This window comes from Saccopteryx bilineata, chromosome 7 (assembly GCF_036850765.1).
Source record: "Saccopteryx bilineata isolate mSacBil1 chromosome 7, mSacBil1_pri_phased_curated, whole genome shotgun sequence".
In the NCBI taxonomy this organism is placed as follows: domain Eukaryota; kingdom Metazoa; phylum Chordata; class Mammalia; order Chiroptera; family Emballonuridae; genus Saccopteryx; species Saccopteryx bilineata.
In genome coordinates, this window is record NC_089496.1 from 80,904,492 (window position 1) to 80,926,550 (window position 22,059).

Consider the following 22,059-nt stretch of genomic DNA (forward strand, 5'->3'; position numbering starts at 1 on the left):
GGCAGGGCCGGACCGCGAGGCAGGCGGGGTCAGTGAGGAGATCACGTCCGTCCGCTTGGACTCCATCTCTTCCCGCCAGATTGCAGCCCCCTTCTCCTGGAGCCTACTCCGTGCCTGGCGCCCTTGTGGTTTCCATCCCTCCTTTCAGCTTTGCGGTGGGTATTACCATCTCCTTACAGACGGGCGTGGAGAGGCCAAGTGACTCGAACAGGCCTTTCCGTAGTTCAGCATTTTGCCGACTAGCGAGCACTTTCATGTCTATTCTGCAAGCGTCTTTAGAGAGAAGGCAAGCGCCTCTGTGCGCAGTTTTATTTGGCCTGTCTGCCTCCCCATGAGATGTCTCAGCGAGGGTTTTGTAAGACTTGCCTCCACTGGTAGATGACGTAGCCCACATAGGCGATGCCTTGTGCAGTTTGCTGGATTGAAGTGTTTCCGCGGTCCCCACCTGTCCAGCACGTCTTAGATCACTTCAGCCAATCTGTAAGTATTTTTTGAGCACCGGCTGTTAGGCACTGTGGGTGACAAAAATAATTCGAGGTTCAGTCCTGGGTTCCTCTCCCATACTCTAGTGGTGTGGCCATTATCACTTTGTCTGGATAAAAAGGTTATTCTAGTTAGCAAACAGGCTATTAGACCGTTTCTAACCTGAGATAATAATATCCATTTAAACTTAGACTTATGAAATATAATTGTGTTTTTATGTTTACAATTTTAGAGATGTCTTCCAGAAGTCCCAAAGATCTAATTAAAAGTAAATGGGGATCCAAATCTAGTGCTTCCAAGTCAGAAACTGCATTAGAAAAATTTAGGGGAAATACATCAGTGGATGAAATCACAAGCGGAAGAGGAAGGCTGACTGATAAAGAGAGACATAGACTTCTGGAGGTAAATGGCTTTAAAACCGCTTTCTATTGTAGTAAGCTTATGGTAGGAGTGGAGGAAGTATTTTTCCAATAATGATATAAGCTAGCTTTCCTGTTAGTTTACTAAATGTAAAAAGTCATTTCAAAATGTGAAATGGAGTTCAGATTTTAATGTGAAAGTTTAAAAACCTATCTTATTGTATATATTGGCTGCTTTCCAAATAATCTTTGTTTTCAGGTTCCTTTGAGATATAATCATTACATTATTGGCAGGTTCCCTAATTTTCAGGCGTAATCAGTAAAACAGTTGGGAATTTATTAGAAGATTTAAAATTTTAATTATTAAATTAATTTTATTTTGTAATACAATAGTATTTTTATTCTTAAAGTTAGAAAATAAATGACCTGTATTAAATAGTATCATTGGATTTCTTTAAATTCTATTTTATAGGCACATCATAAAACCAAATGATTTTTTTTTTTTTTTTTTACAGAAACAGAGAGAGTCAGAGAGAGGGATAGACAGGGACAGACAGACAGGAACGGAGAGAGATGAGAAGCATCAATCATTAGTTTTTCATTGCAATACCTTAGTTGTTCATTGATTGCTTTCTCATATGTGCCTTGCCCACGGGTCTTCAGCAGACCAAGTAACCCCTTGCTCAAGCCAGCGACCTTGGGTCCAAGCTGGGGAGCTTTTGCTCAAACCAGATGAGCCCACCCCCAAGCCGGCGACCTCGGAGTCTCAAACTTGGGTCCTCCACATCCCAGTCCGACGCTCTATCCACTGCGCTACCACCTGGTCAGGCTGATTTATTATTTTTAACAACACATCAACACATATTGAGATACTTAAGCACTGAAAAATGATCTATCACCAGTTCTTAGATATAAAGATTATTTTGCAATCTGGTGAAGAAATCTGATAGGATCCTTAAGAGATTTCTTTCCAGTTCATTCCACTTTTGATAAGCACCGGTTGTCAAATCTCTGTTCCTTTATAGTCAATTGAAACAAAACTTCCTGTAACTTCTACCCATTTGTTCTTTTTTAAAATGATTTTCCTGTTTTGTTTTATTTTCTTTTACCTGTTTGTTCTAACTGTGCCCAATAACCCTTTGAGTTGTGAGTTTTTTTCATGCTCGCAGACCCCCAGGAGTGATTTTTTCTTTCAAAAAATGAAATTATATCCATTTACAGTTTTATTAACTTAAAATCACGTTTTTTGATAACCAGTTTATCAAACAAGAAGAACATACATTTGCCTTTTTTTAATGTTACCGTACATATGTACGATCGTACTCTGGATGGTCAGGAGGCACGAGGACATCCTTGAACAATCGTACTACTCCAAGGGTCAAAGCTACACAGAAAAAGTCTGTTGTTAATCCAGATGACAGCTTTTCAGATAGTTAAGAAAATCTAGCTTCCTCTTAGTTTTCTGTAGACCAACTCCATATTCTTAGGCTTTTCTGGCTTCCTACCATCCTGGTCACTTTCCTGAACACTTAGTGGAATGTTCATTTTCCTTCTGAATTCTACACCCAGTACTGTACACAGTGCAAACACAGCCTCAAATGGTATTGGTATTTCCCCTGATCTGGATGCTATCCTCCACGGAAACCTAAAAGTGCATTGGCCTTTTTTGTAACTGGAGTGAGTTACCGCCTTATCTTAAGCTTGTAACTAACTAAGATCCCTCATCATTTTCACACAGCTATCCAACTCAGTTTTCCTCATGTTATATTTGAACAGTTGCTTCTCCCCAAACCCCCGCAAAATGCACGTTTTTAGTTTTATGATGTTTTTACCTTGTTAGCCTAGTAAAGTCCTTCTGTTAATTGTTTCTATCATCTCTATGTGCTTTCTCCCTATGCCAGCAGCAGTATAACAAGCATGCTTTCTTTATCTTTCAAGTCCTTGAAAATGTTGAACGCTCTTTAAAGATAGCTTTTAGATTGGACACCAAATAATTTTTTAACAAAAAGCAAGTTAATGAATGCATTTTTATCCAGGTGTAAATGTTCTGTAATTTTTAAGTTCTGTTTCTTCAAGTTCATCAGTGAGCACGTCTTGCATGACTAACTTTTAGCCTTTAAGATTATTGGAACTAGTATGATGAGGGATGATGATCAGATACGCATGTGAGAGCCAGCTTTTCTTTAGCTTTCTCTTACCACTCTTGACAACTTTGGTTTCTCCTTTCTGTGTTCATATTCCATGTATTATAAATATATCTTACCTATAGCACTTACCAATTTGCATTACTGTGTTGGCTTACCTCTCTGAGCTCTCTGAGCATAAGACCTTGGCTTCATCTTCCTTTTGGCCCTGGTATCTAGTACAATGCTGACTTGATATGTAATAAAAACTTCATAAATGTTTGTTGTAGTATATTATTTACTTTCATGTTTGACTTGGCTTTGCTCTAAGATTCCTCTTAGTTTATGTCTAGAAAATTCAAGTCCTTGAAGCTGAGAGGGAGAAGAATGCTTATCAACTCAAAGAGAAGGACAAAGAAATACAGCAACTCAGAGACCAGCTGAAAGTCAAATACAGTACGAATGTATTGCTGGAACAGCTGGAACAGAAAACAAAGGAAGGTGAAAGGAGGGAACAATTGTCCAAATCCTTGTCTGAAGAGACAGATATATTGAAAAAACAGTTGTCTGCTACAACTGCAAGAATTGCTGAACTTGAAACGAAAGCCAGTACATTTCATTTATTGCAGGTACTAATTATTTCTTTAAGCCCAGACATTTTTTTCTGACACAAATGGTAATTCATATGAAGAAAGAGTTTGTTAAAACATGCTTGTCAAATGATGAAACAGTAGAGTATGCTAACAGGCTACTGTGTGTGTGTATGTCCCCAAAACCCTTTCTATAAGCAAAATATATACAGTATTTTATAGCTCCTTCCATGTCCCATACCATTGTTTTGCTAGGGGAATATTCAGAATACAGAATCCACTATGTGAGACAGTCAAGAAAATTTTGTGGCTCTTTTTCCTGTAGTTTGTATCATGACGACAGTAGGCTTTATTATTTTGTTGTTGTTTTATTTTTCGTATTTGAGATATAAAGTTATAATATCAAGTATGCTTTTCTTAACTACATTTGCCTTTCCTTCCCTTCTTTTGTTTTAGAGTCACTAGTGTAGCAGAAAGAGCAAGGATTTATAGGTAGGCAAATCTGAGTTCAGATCTTGGTTCTGCTACTGGTTATCTGTGTGACTGAACAAATTCCATAACCTCTGTAGTCTTAGAGACAATGTTAGCATTCACCAGACCTCTCTTCTAAACCTCAATATTTACATTGGTAAAATCAGGATAAGAATACTGGAGATTAAATGTGATAATATATATAAATTGGATAATGCCTGGTATAGTAAGTACTTAATAAATGGTTTCTTACTGGTCAGGCCTTTGATTGTTTTAGAAGTTTGGACATTTGAATAATACTAACACTATAGCTATTTATACCACCTATAGAAGAAAATCTGTACCTTTCAGATACAATATTTCAATGTTGTTAAGGACTACTTGATATCCCCTTTAGAGCAATCAAATTTCTCAGACCTGTACATTTATGTGTACTCTCATAGATGGGCAACTGAGTATTTCTAGCTGAGTTCAAAGAGGTTAAGTTTTTCTAAAGAATTTCCACGGAGCTCAAACTCATGAAGCATTACAATCAGATCCAAAGTGGGTGATAAAACCTTTCCTTAATTAAAGCTCAATAATTTGTTTCTCCACTTTTGAAGATGGAAATGCAAACCTTGGTAGAAGTGATAATTTTAAAAACGTGTCCTTATAATTGTGTGGGCCATCCACTATTAATTTTTATATTAGTCAGCATGTCTAGTTGCTATAACAAACCACGTCCAAATCTCAGTCTCCGCAACAAATGTTTATTTTTCCCTCATGTCACAGTCTAGCACGGGTTGGAGTGGAGGAGGCTTGCTCCACAGAGTCATTCAGAGATCCAGGTTCCTTCTCCTCTCCTACCCCTCCTATTCTTTATGGTGGAGTCTTCCACCAGATCCTCTTTATACAGCTGTTAGCCAGAGAGTCTGTGGAGAACTGGGGAGGGTCTGGGGCCAGCCATAGTATTGTCGTATATGACTTCTGTCCCCATTCCACTGGACAGAATTTAGTCTCGTGGCCTCACTAACCACAGAGAAGACTGGGAAATGACTTTTACAGTGTGCCCAGGAAAAAAGGAAAGGGGTTTGGTGACCTTTCTATGTCTTAGTTTCTCCCTAGAGAACTAAATTAAGAGGGAGAAAGGACTACATATTAGGGTGAGTGTCTAGAACACCTTTGGAGAAACAAAAGTATTTTGAGCCCTGGCCGGTTGGCTCAGTGGTAGAGCGTCGGCCTGGCATGCGGGGACCGGGGTTCGATTCCCGGCCAGGGCACATAGGAGAAGCGCCCATTTGCTTCTCCACCCCACCCCCTCCTTCCTCTCTGTCTCTCTCTTCCCCTCCCGCAGCGAGGCTCCATTGGAGCAAAGATGGCCCGGGCGCTGGGGATGGCTCCTTGGCCTCTGCCCCAGGCGCTAGAGTGGCTCTGGTCACGGCAGAGTGACGCCCCGGAGGGGCAGAGCATCGCCCCCTGGTGGGCAGAGCGTTGCCCCCTGGTGGGCGTGCCGGGTGGATCCCGGTCGGGCGCATGCGGGAGTCTGTCTCTCCCCGTTTCCAGCTTCAGAAAAATACAAAAAAAAAAAAAAAAAAAAGTATTTTGAGCTTCCTTGCCAGTGTTTACACAAGTAAAGGCTGTAATACAGCTTTGTATGAGTTTTGTGGGATAGAAAATGAAGAAAAGAAAGAAGTTATGTTTTGAGTTCCATGTGATCTATATGAACTAATAATAATACTGTTGTTAATATAAACATAATTCTAAAAAACAACTTTTATCTTTTGTTTGACAATTTGCTGTTTTCCAGATTTCGTTTAAATAGCCCAGTTTGTTTTGTCTCCTTTTGGTTAAAAGCACTGAGCTACTCATATGCACTGGTTGCTGTTCTGGTGATCCTGGGGTCCAGAGGACCCCAGAAGTCAAATTCTATATGAAATTTCAAGATTTGCAGTCCACTTGGGACACTTCCAGAAGATCTTAGTTGTTCTCTGGTCCCCTTCACCTGGCATGAAGTTCACCAGCATGTATAAGATGTGGGTTTTGTGATACCCTTGTGAAGTATAACCTTCTATTAGTAAGTGTATGATGTTAACTAATATTGGTTTATTTACAGACTGAGACTGCAAACTTAAACTCATCAATGAATAATAATATTCATGAAATAGAAATACAGCTGAAAGATGTAAGTTTCGTTTCCTTTTATTAAGTTGTGGCTAAGAGGACTAATTAATTTTTTTAATGTTTATTTTATTGATTTTAGAGAGAGGAGAAGGGGGGAGAAAGAGAGAGACAGGAACATCAGTCTGTTCCTGTATGTGCCCAGACTGGGATCGAACCATAATCTCTGCTCTTCCGGATGATGCTCTAACCAACTGAGCTGTCCGGCCAGGGCTAACTCACTTATTCTTAAATTTCATGGAATTTGACAGCATAGATGCTATGAGTTGAAAGAAGATACCCTGATATACAACCATAAACTTCTAGTATGTTTGTTACAGCTTATCCCATCTCACCCCTGTAGAGCGAGCTGCCAGCTAGTGAGGAAGGGAGCCCTTCCTTTTGCAGTACACCTTCAGCAAAGGTGGGGTCATTCAGAAAGAACTGAACACTTTGGAAAATATATTCCACTATGTATGTTCTACTTCAGTGAAGTTACCCCATACAACCTTGGTTAAGAAATCTGTGTCTGTACCATTTCTTTCTGGCAGCCCTGAAGGATCTGAAGTGACTCATCCTGGCTGCTCTTCCACCACTGAGAGCAATAAATTATAACAGGTCTGGGAGGAAGTGTAACATAAGGGGCACATGTTAAGAATTGTAAGATTATAGAAATAGCTATGATTGTTTTATTATAATGGGTTTGTTGACGTAAGAAGCATCCAAACCTGTAGAGAATTTTTATAAGAGTTTATTTGAGCCAAAATGTCGCCATGCCAGGAAGCAAGATTTCAAATATTTGGCAAAGGACAGTTCTGCAGTTCTTTTTCTACATTTGGAACTAATGAGGGAATTATTCTGTGAGCCATAAGAATGTTCATGTGCTGGAAAAGCCTACATCTCTTGGGTTCCCTTCCCCATTTTAAGATTTTGCTTCTTTTATTATTAGTAGTAGCATTATAATGTTTATTACTGATTTTGGTACATTTTCACATTGAGGCTCTAGAGAAAAACCAGCAGTGGCTCGTGTATGACCAGCAGCGAGAGGTCTACGTAAAAGGACTTCTAGCAAAGATTTGTGAGTTGGAACAGAAATTGGAAACAGCTGCTCATTCGCTCCCACAGCAAACAAAGAGGACAGAATCAGAAGGTACTGTTATAAATGCATTCTTTTGGGATAGGCCTGCCTGACATTTTCCAAAAGGAGAGATTGCTCAAATTTAGACTTTTATAGGTACGTATTAGAAAATAAAACAAGAGTAAGTCTTATTAAAATGGTCTTTTGCTGTTTTGATTGTCGTGGCCCTATAATAGAGTTTGAAGTCAGGTATTGTAATCTGGTATTGGCAGAAAAATAGACACTCAGACCAATGGAACAGAATAGAAAGTCCAGAAATAAAACCACATATATATAGTCAAATAATTTTTGATAAAGGGGCCAACAACACACAATGGAGAAAAGAAAGCCTCTTCAATAAATGGTGCTGGGAAAACTGGAAAGCCACATGCAAAAGAATGAAACTGGACTACAGTCTCTCCCCCTGTACAAAAATTAACTCAAAATGGATCAAAGATCTAAACATAAGACCTGAAACAATTAAGTACATAGAAGAAGACATAGGTACTCAACTCATGGACCTGGGTTTTAAAGAGCATTTTATGAATTTGACTCCAATGGCAAGAGAAGTGAAGGCAAAAATTAATGAATGGGACTACATCAGACTAAGAAGTTTTTGCTCAGCAAGAGAAACTGATAACAAAATAAACAGAAAGCCAACTAAATGGGAAATGATATTTTCAAACAACAGCTCAGATAAGGGCCTAATATCCAAAATATACAAAGAACTCACAAAACTCAACAACAAACAAACAATCCAATAAAAAAATGGGAAGAGGATATGAATAGACACTTCTCCCAGGAAGAAATACAAATGGCCAACAGATATATGAAAAGATGCTCATCTTCTTTAGCTATTAGAGAAATGCAAATCAAAACGGCAATGAGATACCACCTCACACCTGTTCGATTAGCTGTTATTAGCAAGTCAGGTAATAGCAAATGTTGGAGAGGCTGTGGAGAAAAAGGAACCCTCATACATGTTGGTGGGAATGTAAAGTAGTACAACCATTATGGAAGAAAGTATGGTGGTTCCTCAAAAAACTGAAAATAGAACTACCTTATGACCCAGCAATCCCTCTACTGGGTATATATCCCCAAAACTCAGAAACATTGATACATAAAGACACATGCAGCCCCATGTTTATTGCAGCATTGTTCACAGTGGCCAGGACATGGAAACAACCAAAAAGCCCATCAATAGATGACTGGATAAAGAAGATGTGGCACATATACACTATGGAATACTACTCAGCCATAAGAAATGATGACATCGGAACATTTACAGCAAAATGGTGGGATCTTGATAACATGATACAAAGCGAAATAAGTAAATCAGAAAAAAACAGGAACTGTATTATTCCATACGTAGGTGGGACATAATAGTGAAACTAAGAGACATTGATAAGAGTGTGGTGGTTACGGGGGGGAGGGGGGAATGGGAGAGGGATAGGGGGTGGGGAGGGGCACAAAGAAAACAAGATAGAAGGTGACAGAGGACAATCTGACTTTGGGTGGTGGGTATGCAACATAATTGAACGACAAGATAACCTGGACTTGTTATCTTTGCATATATGTATCCTGATTTATTGATGTCACCCCATTAAAAAAATAAAATAAAAAAAAAAAATGGTCTTTTGACCAGTCCGTCTTATTTCCCATTGTTTTCTGAAAAAGGCATAAGGCACAGGGCCAGAGGGATGTCTGGCAGCTCCGAGGGCACAGTGCGTTTCCTCCGCTTTGCCTGTCCTCCCCTCCGTCAGACCGTCTCCAGCTTTATTCCTCCCAGAGCTGGCCTTGTCACCAGTGATCGTATCACTTCATTTTATAGGTGACACTTCAATCATTTACATCTCTCCATAGACTTGAGATGGAGTTTCTTATGATGATGCTGTCTTTCTGCCTAGTGCTCTACAGTTTCCCTAACATTGCTCTTAATTGAGTTTCACAAGAAGCCTAAGAGGTGGGGCAGAGGGTCATTGCTCTTGTTTTACAGTTGACAAGCTAGGAACAGAAGAGAAACCCCATGCAGACCACTCATTAAATGAACGAGAGCCCTAACTGGACAGAGGCCTTGAATTATGCACAGAGAAGGCTAAAGAAAGGACAGCAAGGCTCATAGTTTTGGAGCTCCACATTGGAATATTTAAAATGAAGCTAGTGCTAAAAAGAAAATATAAAAGAAATGTCTCTGGAAGGATTCAAAGCTGTTTATCCCTAAGGGGACAAAGTTACTACTGTAATGTCTTTATAAGCACAAGGTTACTACACATGAAAGGAGGGTTTTTTTAATGGGCTAAGTCTAATCTACTTCTTTGGTAGTGTGTGTGTGTGTGTGTGTGTGTGTGTGTGTGTGTATGTGTGTGTGTGTTATCAAAGTAATAACTGTTTGCTGAAATATCTAATAGTACAGAAGGGTCCTGCTCCCCCTTTCCCATCTCATCCTCATCTATTTCCTTCTATCAGGGCAGCTGCTGTTAACATTTCTGATTTTTAATTTTGGTAATTATCTCACCTATAAATAATGAGCTTATATCCCTATTTGTTGACTTATTTTTTTTAGACATTAGTGACTCCCTCCCTATAGAATAATTACATTACTGCTTAGTTATTAGCATTGTAATTTCAAATGAGGTACCTGAACTTGTGTTTTTATTTCGTTAAATATCAGCCCTCTTTTGACTCTTTGTTTTGTAAGGTGAGGAAATAATGTGATCTTGTTTATAGAAAGCAGGTTTATCTTTATCTTTTTAGCAATATTACAAATTTTATAAAGTGAGTTATCTTTTGCTGTGTTTGTCACAGGTTATCTTCAAGAAGAAAAGCAAAATCATTACTCCCATCTCTTGGCAAGTGCACAAAAAGATCTTGAAATGAAACGACAAACCATAACTCAGTTGAATTTTGAACTTAGTGAATTTCAAATAAAATATGAAGAAAGCCAAAAGGAAGTTCAAGAGTTAAATAAACTGTTGTGTTCACAAAGAAAGGCAGATGTACAACATCTGGAAGACGACAGGCACAAAACAGAGAAAATACAAAGGCTCAAGGAAGAGAGTGATGCTGCTAGGGGAAAACTCGAGGAAGAGAAGAAGAGATCTGAAGAGCTCTTATCTCAGGTGAGCCTAACCAGTGTAGTGTACCATGAGTCATGATTCAAAGTGTTCTTTTTACTTACTAAGTGTCAGGGCCTGGGTTAACCGCTAGGGGACCCGCAAGGAGCAAAATAAGTTCCTGTCCACTTTGTGGGTATTTATATTTAGAATGCAAATAGACCATAAATAAGTAAACTAAAGAAAATAAAACAGGTAATATGAGAAGGAGAAATTGGGCCAGTGGAGGCCTCACAGAGGTGATGGTATTTGCCAAAGACCTGATGACCAGAAGGAACCAGCATGGTGAGGGACTGCGGGAATTCTCTCCACCCGAGGAGCCCACAGAGGTCTTGAAGGCTGAGAGAGAAGGTGGAAGTATGTGTGAGAGGCCAAAAGATAGGAACTAAAGTGGGAATCAAGGCTGATTCCTAGGCTTTGATCGTGATACCGTGCTCAGGTTAATTCATGTGGCACCTCCCATGTTCTTATACTGCCAGCTTTATGCCAGTGTGTTGAAGTTACTTAGTTTGGATTATTAGAATTGAACACTACTTTGACAGAAACTCATTAAGTTAGACTTTGCTTAGCAGCATGGAATAATGGAAAGACAGTATTTGAGTACCATGTTTCCCCATGCATAAGACGCACCTTAATTTGGGGCCTGAGATTTGAAAAATAAATGTATTACATAAAGTTACTGAACTCAAGTTTATTCATAAAACTTATACAACTCCTCATCAATGTTAAAACTCCCATCCATTAGTTTGTTCTCATCTGTGTCTGATGACGAATCACATATATTGGCTTGTCCTCAGTTCCATCTGTGACATTTGGAATGCCACAACCACTGTATGAGACACACCCAGTTTTTAGACCTCCAAATTTTTTGAAAAAAGGTGCATCTTATACATAGGGAAACATGGTATGTATCTGGTCTGTAATCCAGCATGTGTGTGGCCTTAGGCAGATCACCTAACTTCTGTGATTTGCAGGTTACTCATGTGTCAAATTAATAATAATAGTTTCTTCTTGCCTTATAGGGCTTTTGTGAGGGTCAATTGAGAGAATGTAAAAGAACTTTCTAAATTAAAGGGACACTTTAATGATTGCTACTATTAGATATTAATTTTTAAAATCTTCCAAAAATTGAGAGGGGAAGGATAATCTGTAATATTTGCCTTCTTAGTCTTTATACTGCTCACTTCTGCCTGTAGGTGCAAGCAGTGATATTTGTGAAAGATTACACATAAATGATTGAGAATTTTGCTCCAACTCTGGCCAAATTGGCAAGGCATGGCCAGCTATTATCCTATTCAGAAATATTGGCAGATTAGATGTCAAAACCTCCTGAGGAGGCGGGCGTGGCCACTGCAGAGTTCTGTGCTGTTTATTGGCTTTCAGTCTGTGCCTGGGAGCTCTGGCCGGGGTGATATGCTCAGCTGCCGGGGAGATGGCCATCAAGCCACCAGCTGGAGTGACTCACCCACACTAGCAGGTGGTGTTCTGGCTGGAGATGTGAGACCTGTGAGCTGCTCACGCATCCAGGTCAAGCAATACAATGGTTGGATGTGACAACACTGTCCATTTACACCCCGCAGGTCCAGTTTCTTTACACATCTCTGTTAAAGCAACAAGAGGAACAAACAAAGATAGCTCTGTTGGAACAACAGGTACTCACTGGGGTTGCTTCTAAGTTCAGTTTAACCCATTAGAAAATGGACTTCTTCCTCATGTTTACACCATTCTGTGAAGGACCTTTTGAAAGTTGTGAAAATGTTTTTTAAAAACTTTATCTCTGCTACCCCCATATTCCTGTTATTGTTAACTAAAACAGATTTTCAGAGGTGAGGTGGCAATTTTCCGGATGGGCAGATGTTCACCTTGGCAGATTTTATTCCTCCCTAGACAGCTTCTGTAATTCCTACTCTAGCTTGATGGGATCTCCCTAATAGGACTCCCTTATAACTGCAAGCAGAACTCAGAGAGACACACCATCTATTCTCAGACTGTAGACTAGAGATTTTTAGTACGGTCCAAACCAAGGAGCAGCCATGTTCCCCTTCTCCCCATTCCACCTAATAAATGGTGGGGAAGGCCCTGGCTGGTTTGCTCAGCAGTAGAGTGTCGGCCTGGTGTGTAGAAGTCCCGGGTTCGATTCCATCAGGGCACACAGGAGAAGCGCCCATCTGCTTCTCCACCCCTCCCCCTTTTCTCTCTCTCTTCTTTCCCTTTGGCAGCCATGGCTCGAATGGTTCAAGCAAAGTTGGCCCCAGGTGCTGAGAATGGCTCCATGGCCTTGCTTCAGGTGCTAAAATAGCTCAGTTGCTGAGCAACAGAGCAGCAGCCCCAGATGGGCAGAACATTGCCCTGGGAGTGGGCTTGCCGGGTGGATCCTGGTCGGGGTGCATGCAGAAGTCTGTCTCTCTGCCTCCCCGCCTCTCACTTAATAAAAAAAAAGTGGTGGGGGAGATTCCCATACTGCAAGCACTGCTCTGCTCCTGGGATCGACCAAGTCCTCAACCATAAACTTCTTTTTATTTTATTTGTTTATTGAATTTATTGGGGTGACACAGGTTAATAAAACAATACAGGTTTCAAATGTACAACTCAATAAAACATCTGAGTACTGTGTCATGTGCTCACCATGCAGTCTCTTTCTGTCCCCGTTTCCCCCCCTTTGCCCACTTCCGCCCCCCCTTTCCCTCAGCTATCAGCATACTCTTGTCCGTGTCATATATATATATATTTGTGTGTATGTATATTAATATATATATATTAATTCTGTCACCCTTCTCACACAGCCCCCAGCTCCCTCCCCTCTGACAGCTGTCATTCTGTTCTATGTATCTATGCTTCTGTTTCTGTTTTGTTTGTTAAATTACCTTGTTGATTAGATTCTACATATAAGTGAGATCATATTTATCGATTATCTCGCTGTGCTCAGTTGAATTCTTGATCTGATGGTACAACAAATGTGTGCTTCTTGTACTAATTGAAAAATACAAATATCCAGTCAAGAGAATTGGATGGTTTATACTCGCTGTAACTATCTCGTCCCGGGCATTTCTTCAGATTCAGGCATGCACTTTAGACTTCGAAAATGAAAAACTGGACCGTCAAAACATGCAGCATCAGTTGCAGGTGATTCTTAAGGATCTTCGAAGAGCAAAAAATCAAATAACACAATTGGAATCCTTGGTGAGTCTGGAATGATTATACTTAAAACTTCTTTTCTTCTTTCTCTTTCTGCCGCCTTTCCATTTCTATATCAAACCAGTTCCCAAACAGGAAGGTACCACTTAAAGAACAGCTGTTTCTCAAGTCAATAGGCAGAGCCTCTGCCTCATTTGAAGCCATTGCCCTTTGAGCATCAGTTCAGAGCACTAGAAAGAGGGACACTGTGCCTCTTGGTAATCATTACATTGCCAGTGCCTCGGATTATCCCCGCCCACTCTGGGCTGTGGTTCTAGAGGCACTAAAAAGTGCCTGGCCGGGGGTGGGGGTGGGGATTATGTTTTTCTGTTTAAAAAGAAAGAAATGCTGTTTTTAAGGATAATGGACTATTACTGTTAATACATGGTTTTAAGCATATTGAATTAAGCACATTTTATGGATTACCCTGAACACATAATCATTTTTTGGGGGGGAACGCATAATTTTTTTTTACTTTTAAATTGAATTTATTGGTGTGACATTAAAGTTATATAGGTCTCAGGTGTACAATTTTATAGTATATTTGTATATTGTATTGTGTGTTCAGTACGCCAAGTTGTCTCCTTCCATCACATTTATCCCATCACATTATATTCTTTTACCTCCCTCCACCCCCTCTCCCTCTGGTAGTCACCATACTCTTGTCTGGGAACACATTATCTTTGACAACAAAAACCTTGTAAATAACATTGGTTCTATGAGAAAATGGTTTTTGACTTACCTATTTTCATGTCACTAATAAGCACTTGGACCAAACCTGTTGGGGCCTGTGTTTGTATGTTTCACAGCCCATATTTTATAGCTCAGCCTAGTGTAGCAGAGTATCTGCAGATGGTGAAATGTTACAAATAATATTCCTCAGTTTTCAAAAGAGAAGAAAATCACTTGTAACTTCTTTTTGAATAAAAGACAGAAATATATTTTTGGCTCTGTCCTTTAGTATGTTACTGATTTTTACCATTTATAATATTTGGAATTGAAATTTGTCATTCATTTCTATTAATGACTTTTTCAAAGGATAGGAAGCCAGAGAATATATCAAAGAATTCTTAATTATCCTGTACTTTCTTTGTGTCCCTGCTATCTATTATCTTCATAGGATGCTGCAAAATGTCAATTTTAAGCTTTACTGACTATTCTAAGTTCCTCAGAAAACACAAAAAAGGAAAGTCTCAAAGATAGTATACAATTAGTCACTTCTGTGTACAACTTGTTTGATCTGCTAAAATTCGTGCTGCTCTTACTCCATGTAGCTTGCTGAAGTGCTCCTCTTGTTCAAGACTAGCAAATCTTACCAGCCCTGCACCCAGGCTGACCTTTACGTCCGGCTCTGAGCACTTTAATACAACCTAGCCATATAAACACCCAACCCCAGTGCTTCCTGGGTAGTTTATACCCACCTATGTTAGCACCACAATACGATGAGCAGAGATTCAAAAGAAAATCTGTTTGCATGATTGGAGCAGCTGGACCATCTATGGAGCAGTTACAACTTAAATATACAAATGGTGTTCATTTGACATTTATTTTTCAGAAGCAGCTTCCTGAATTTGCCTCCACAGAGCCATTAGCCGCTTTCCAAAGAGAGACTGAAAACAGAGTAAAAGTTGCCTCTCCAAAAAGCCCCACCGCTGCACTCAACGAAAGCCTAGTGGAATGTCCCAAGTGCAGCATCCAGTATCCAGCCACCGAACATCGAGATCTACTTGTCCATGTTGAATACTGTTCGAAGTAGCAATATAATTATTCTCTTTTTTGTCACAGGATTTAATACTGTATCTTACATTAGTGAAGGAACATTTTGAATTCCTCATTTCACCTCTTATATAAAAAAACTGCCTATCTACCTTTGAAACTGACATAGAAGTGAATCACTGTTTTTTTCTGGGCTGCTTTGCGTTTTCCTTGGCAGTGAGACCTCCCTGAGATGGTTCGTATTCAGGCCTCACTATTTGCCAAGATGACTGACATTTTGCACTGTTAAAGTACTTGATGGAGAAAAGATAGTTCAGGTTATTGTTTGTGAATTAAATCTATATATAGACAAGCAAATATTTTGTGTTCTGTGGGTTTTTAAAAATAGAAGGTAACCAAGTATCTTATTGTCTTAGCACTTTTTATCTAAGCACTTGGTATACTTATAATGGAGTCCATTGTTAAAATGGTGATACTTTCTTTCATTATTGTCCTTGCTATTATAGAGTTGGTTATTAGACAAGTTGGTGATTCTGTTGATCTTTATTGCTGCTTACTGTTGAAACTGTAAACCTAGCTACGTTCTAAGCACAAAGTAGATTCTGCTTAAGAAATACTTCTTTTTTAAAAAATTGAATTTACTGGGGAGGGGGAGAGGTGACGGACGACTTCTAAGCAGCCACACACACAATGTTTCCTGTCATGTTATCTGGCTCTAACTTTAAGTTGAATTTCATTAGCATATGTTGGTCAGGTAAAATTGTTAAAATGAATTTTAACAAAACCATCTAGCCCTCTCATTTTAATTTGCAGGTATTTTATTTGCTTATTTTTGGCCCTCTTAAAACTGAGCAATGTAATAAGCAGATGTTTGCTTATCTGAATATATATTTTTTATACATATGTGTGTAAGCCAAAAAGTTTTTTTTCTTCAGGTTTTCTAAAATGCTTAACACTGGGCTACTGTTATTAATATAAAGGAGAAAAGAATAAAATTATTTAATAAGTTTTAATATGTCTAGCATGTATGTATCTAGATAGGTATTCAGAGATTCCTACCCTGAGAAGAATGCCAGAAAGTTCTAGATTAACGCACAGTGTAAAATAAGGTAGTTCAGGCTATATTGGAACCAAAAACTACATGAAGTTTAGAAGTTAAGCAAAATCCCCACAATCATTAAAACAAAAGAAAACACATTCTTGGCTTTCAAACTCCAGTCAACTTCGATGCCCAACTTTTCCAAACCATGCCAGAAGCCCATATGAATTCTCCAAACTCAGTATACTCAAGCAGTATCATAACTGGGGTCATGGGATTTCTTCTGAGTTAGAAAAACGGCAGAACGTTGTACCTGGTCTCCATCTCTCTGCTTTCGGAAGTACTGTACTGCCTTTTCAAATTCCTCCACCTGTCCCATGGATCCCTGCTCTGCCAGTTCTCTAGCATCTTAATTTCATCTCTGAACATTTATTAAATGCCAACCGTGTGCAAGGCTCTAGGGTAGGTATTAGTGACAGTGATAATAAAATAATCTAGTAGAAGAGATCAAACTACAATATAAACTGATAAGTATAATACATTGTAGGAAGTGCTATAATGAAGTTGTATATAGGGTAGAAGAGTTTAAACCTTGCCTTATTCTAACATAGACTGAAGGTCTGACACTTCAAAGATACAAATATTATACCATGCTAAAATAAAATAAAAAAGAAGTAGGAAAACAAGACTAGGAAGTAAAATGGAGCCACTCATAAGGATAGCTGCAAGGCAGACCATGGAGTGCTGATGGGAGAGCCCTGACTGGCACTGAGGTTTGTGGGTGTCAGCACGGAGAAACAGTCCTGTGCACCACTCGTATGACTGGTGAATACAGCTGATCTTCAACAGAGAGAAATGCCACTCTACTGATCCTGGCACTATAGATTGAGACTGAGATCCTGAGACTAAGAGACACTCCAGTGTGCCTTCCTTCATGGAGGAACCATGTAATGTAAAGATCCGTAGCCTCAACAACAATCTGATCCACACAGCAGGGAGTTCCACTCTGCTTTCTTAATGTTCTTACTCGTAGGTGGAAAACGTCATTGCAGAATCATGTCCATAATACTCAAGTGCAGGCGATTCTATACTCTCTCAATACATAGCTCTCTGCTGTTACCCGAGAGCAAATTTTAGAGATAGGAGCCAACTCAAAAGCTCCTGTCAGCCAGCTGGCTGGACTGTGGAGACGAAAATGCCTGCCTTCGACCAAAGGGGGCGCACCAGCTGATGTATGCAAACGATTCCAGTGTGGCTGATCTTTTAGATTTTCCAAGAGAAATCTAGAAGTTTTAAAAGTGAACTATCCCAACTTTAAATGTTGGAGAAATTATCCCTGTGAAGACCAAACACATGTCCACTTCATAACCTCTGTTCAGAGCATCTGAATGGGGCAAAAGGAGCAACTAGTTCAGCCTGAGACAGGCTGGAAGCAGAGACAGGCTCTTGCTCTCTTCGCACTGAGGTCTCAATTCCAGTTCAAACACACCTGTCTAAAGGACACAGTGCATATGACCCTTTCTGACCTTTCCACCTGCCATCTGGCTTTCTTGGCTACACTTCCCAAACAACTGGCTGGCTGCTAGCATTTCCTCACTACCCCCTGCTCCCCGAACCCCACAGCTGAGGGAATGTTGGAGCTGGAAGGGAACTAGGAGGTCATCTGGTGTTTCTGGCCCAGGAAGTCTGCCTCACCTTTGGAGCGTGTTGAAAATATTAAATTTTTGGCCTCCGCCAGATGTCCTAAATCAGAATGTCTGGGGGTGGGGAGCATGAATATGAATTATTAAGCTCTCCAGGGCACTCTGGTGTTTTACTGAACTGAGACCCACTGAACTAGTCCAACCTTGACTTCCTGATGCAATAGTCCCAGAGAGAGCAGGGTCTTTTTTAAAATTTTTTAAAATTATTTTTATTTATTTTATTTTTTTACAGAGACAGAGAGAGAGTCAAAGTGAGGGACAGACAGGGACAGACAGACAGGAACGGAGAGATGAGAAGCATCAATCATTAGTTTTTCACTGTGCATTTCAACACCTTAGTTGTTCATTGATTGCTTTCTCATATGTGCCCTGACTGTGGGCCTTCAGCAGACCGAGCAACCCCTTGCTCGAGCCAGCGACCTTGGGTCCAAGCTGGTGAGCTTTTTGCTCAAACCAGATGAGCCCGTGCTCAAGCTGGCGACCTCAGGGTCTCAAACCTGGGCCTTCCGCGTCCCAGTCTGACGCTCTATCCACTGCGCCACCGCTTGGTCAGGTGAGAGCAGGGTCTTATCCAAGGTCACCTAGTGGGTTTGTAGGAGATGAGGGAGGCTCCGACTCCCAATGGCAGTGGTTGTGAAAACCCTTACACTGGCTTGTGTGCCATGATTCCAGCAAAAGTACTCTTCCCACCAACTGTTTGTTTTCCCAGGTACAACCATCCTGAAGGAATCTCACCCATTTCCGGGGGTTGTACCAAGCTCTGACACTACTTGATTCAGCGTACAGGTAGCTCATGTGCAACAGGCAAGGTGCTAAACAAGGCACTAGTGGTGAAGAGAAGAGTACGGCAGAGTCCGCCTTTAGCAGAGCTAAGGGAAGGTAGGCCAGTGCAGATCAATGACCGCACAGTGACGTAAGTACGCCTCATTAGACGTCACCCCACAATTGAGAAGGGAGAGGCTTCCCGAAGCAGGCAATGACTGAGCTAGGTTTAAGAAAGCAAATAATATTCATGTTTTAATAGTGTTTGTTCTTAGACTTACATTGAAAGTGAATCATTAAGCTGAACTTAAGGAGAAACATGGCCTGAATAGTACTGGTCACTCTGATGAAAAAGGATGAGTGTATCAAGGGCAGTAGGTGTGGATCAGATCACATTGTAATACAGTGAAAGGCGTTCCTTCACATCCCGTTAATGATGTTGAGAGTCACGTAGCTACAAAGAAACAGAAAGCAAACTGTATCTAAATTTGAATGCTAAAATAACAGAGGAGATAATTAACTAAGGTTTAAAGAGGGAGAAGAAAAAGACTTTGAATAAAGGCAGCTTTGCTGTTTGATTCACAGATTTTGCAGAATGACACCCAGGCCATCTTGCATCAGTTTGATGTTCTCTTGATTTTTATAAGGTGGAGATAAGTGGGTGAAGGGCTAATACTACAGGATTAAGAGATACATTTAACAATCTCTCATATTTGCTCATATGCTACAGTAATAATACCCTTCTTGTGGAGTGAACTTCATGAAATGATTGTTTATTGGAGATCAAAAAGGAAGCATCTCAAAATTCAAATTTTATTTGTTTTATTTCTTTGGCAATTTCAGGGAGCATGTTACTGTGGAAGGAGCCCTAAAATGGGAACAACCAGACCCCAGTTGAAATTCTGCTTCTGACTTTGAGCAAGTCACTAACCCCTAAGCCTCAGCTTCCTCACCTCTCAAATAGGAATACTAATGCCTTTCCCAGCTATCTTCCCAGGATGTCAGGAAAATAAGAATCCAATTTATTTAAATTTTTTTCTTTCTTTTTTAAAAAATATTTATTCATTTTAGAGAGGAGAGAGAGAGAGAAATATTTATTTATTTATTCGTTTTAGAGAGGAGAGAGAGAGAGAGAAAGGGGGGAGGAGCAGGAAGTATTCACTCCCATATGTGCCTTGATCAGACAAGTGCAGGGTTTTGAACTGGTGACCTCAGCGTTCCAGGTCAATGCTTTATCTACTGTGCCACCACAGGTCAGGCCCTCTAATTTATTTAGGAGCTCTTGCATATTTAGTATTCTTAGTGTACCAACCAATATGCTAAATACTTCATAAGTATCATGTCATTTTATCCATGCAATAACATTACATGGGAGTTTCCATAATGGTTCCATTATACAGATGAGGAAGCTATGGTTTAGAAAGCTTAAGTCCCTTGTCCAAGGTCACGTAGCAGAGAGAGTGGCAGAGCCAGTGTTGGAATCCAAGTGTGTCTGCTTCTAGAAACCAAGCTGTTAGCCCCTACTTTGTGTTTTTCTATATTAAAGCCAGAAGATGTATATGAAAGTACAATGCAGGTGGGACATACTGTCCAATATTTTTATTTTTCAGCAATGATTATAGTGTGGGTGGGGATGAAGAGAACATACAAGAGTGACATTACCAAGAACTTCCATTCATTTTACTCATCCATTAGAGCCACACTCCTCATCCTCGTCTGCAACTAGGACAGTGCAGAAGCATTCAGATGCAAATAACAGAAAAGGCTGACTCTATGGGGTCATTAATTGTTTATTTAAAGAGGCTTATCTGGAATCAGATAACCGCAGTTTGGATGAACAGTTTCACAATGTTTAAGTACTGGGCTGTCATCTCCATAATTCTCTTGCTCCCCTACTCACGCTCACATTAAGAATGCTGCAGTGGCCCTGGCCGGTTGGCTCAGTGGTAGAGCGTTGGCCTGGTGTGAAGGAGTCCCGGGTTCGATTCCCGGCCAGGGCACACAGGAGAGGCGCCCATCTGCTTCTCCACCTCTCCCCCTCTCCTTCCTCTCTCTCTCTTCCCCTCCCGCAGCCAAGGCTCCATTGGAGCAAAAGTTGGCCTGGGTGCTGAGGATGGCTCTGTGGCCTCTGCCTCAGGTGCTAGAATGGCTCTGGTTGCAACAGAGCAACGCCCCAGATGGGCAGAGCATCGCCCCATGGTGGGCATGCCGGGTGGATCCCGGTCGGGCGCATGCGGGAGTCTGTCTGACTGCCTCCCCGTTTCCAACTTCAGAAAAATACAAAAAACAAAGAAAAAGAAAAAGAACGCTGCAGTGCCAAACATCACAAGCTAATGAGACTTTTTTTCAAAACCAAGAGGCAGACAGCTAGCCAAGGTAATGAATGAGCACTCCTTAATGCCTTTCGCCATTTATCCAATGAAAGGACGTTTATTGCAAGTGTAAATATCCACCCACAAACTCCACAGTACCCTTTCCTTACATCTCATTGACTAGAACTGGATGACACAGTGTATTGGGATGAGCCGGATTCAAGGTGTTAGATGATAATTTGGCCAGTGTTTTCACTCATCCATTACTGTGTAACAACACAGCTCAAAACCCAGTGGCTTAAAACAAAATATTTGTTACTACCTCTCATGGTTTTGTGATGGACACAGCCTACGTGGTTCTCCCGTGGAGTCTTTTGTACTGTCTCAGTTGGAGTACAACTCCAGTAGGCTCCAGTAACAAACCAACCCTGAAATCTCCATTACCTAACACAGTGATTTTCAACCGGTGTGCGGCAAGAATTTTTTAAATATGCAACACCTGGGTATTTAGCCGGGGCATTGACCTCTTTTCCCTTAGATTGTCAAATAAAAAAGTGACAACAGCCAACACAGCAATAGCCATCTGGGGTGAATGAATCAAAATTATACCTTTTATTTTTTGTCAGATCAGCCAAAAAAAAAAAAAAAAAAAAAAAAAAAAATATATATATATATATATATATATATATATATATATATATATATATATATATATATATATATATATATATTGGTGTGCTGCAGAATTTCAGTAATTAGTTTATGTGCATCGTGAGGTGCAAAAGGTTGAACATTGCTGGCTTAACACAATATAGGTTTATATCTTGCTCACCTGCCGGTTGTTGTGAGCTGATGGACCTCCTTCATCCTGTAGCTACACCACCCAGAAGGTGCGGCCGCCAAGGTCTCCGCAGTGGGCAAGGAGAGGTGAAGACCGCCGCAGGAGCTCTTAACTGCACAG

General features: G+C 40.3%; 1 protein-coding gene and 1 long non-coding RNA gene across 2 annotated transcripts; one reads left to right on the forward strand and one right to left on the reverse strand.

Annotated features, from left to right (window-relative positions):
• The first annotated feature begins 22 nt into the window (after positions 1-22).
• On the forward strand, positions 23-16,259 carry CEP55 (centrosomal protein 55). Its single transcript, XM_066238769.1, has 9 exons — positions 23-155; positions 716-885; positions 3,319-3,594; positions 6,119-6,187; positions 7,162-7,312; positions 10,085-10,398; positions 11,973-12,044; positions 13,447-13,572; positions 15,122-16,259. Exons 2-9 carry the CDS (start codon positions 718-720, stop codon positions 15,320-15,322), a joined length of 1,377 nt encoding a protein of 458 aa, XP_066094866.1. The 5' UTR covers positions 23-155; positions 716-717; the 3' UTR covers positions 15,323-16,259.
• LOC136310324 (uncharacterized) lies at positions 152-21,983 on the reverse strand. Its single transcript, XR_010726550.1, has 3 exons — positions 21,931-21,983; positions 11,858-11,993; positions 152-512 (listed from the first exon to the last, which is right to left on the reverse strand). It is a non-coding gene; the product is annotated as an uncharacterized lncRNA (long non-coding RNA).
• Positions 21,984-22,059: the final 76 nt, after the last annotated feature.

Bases quoted from the DNA above. Each gene is read 5' to 3' on its own strand.
- CEP55 (XM_066238769.1), top strand. From the start codon at position 718: ATGTCTTCCAGAAGTCCCAAAGATCTAATTAAAAGTAAATGGGGATCC. The intron at 6,188-7,161 runs GTAAGTTTCGTT...TTTCACATTGAG, and splicing joins TAGAAATACAGCTGAAAGAT to GCTCTAGAGAAAAACCAGCA. The intron at 13,573-15,121 runs GTGAGTCTGGAA...TTTATTTTTCAG, and splicing joins TAACACAATTGGAATCCTTG to AAGCAGCTTCCTGAATTTGC.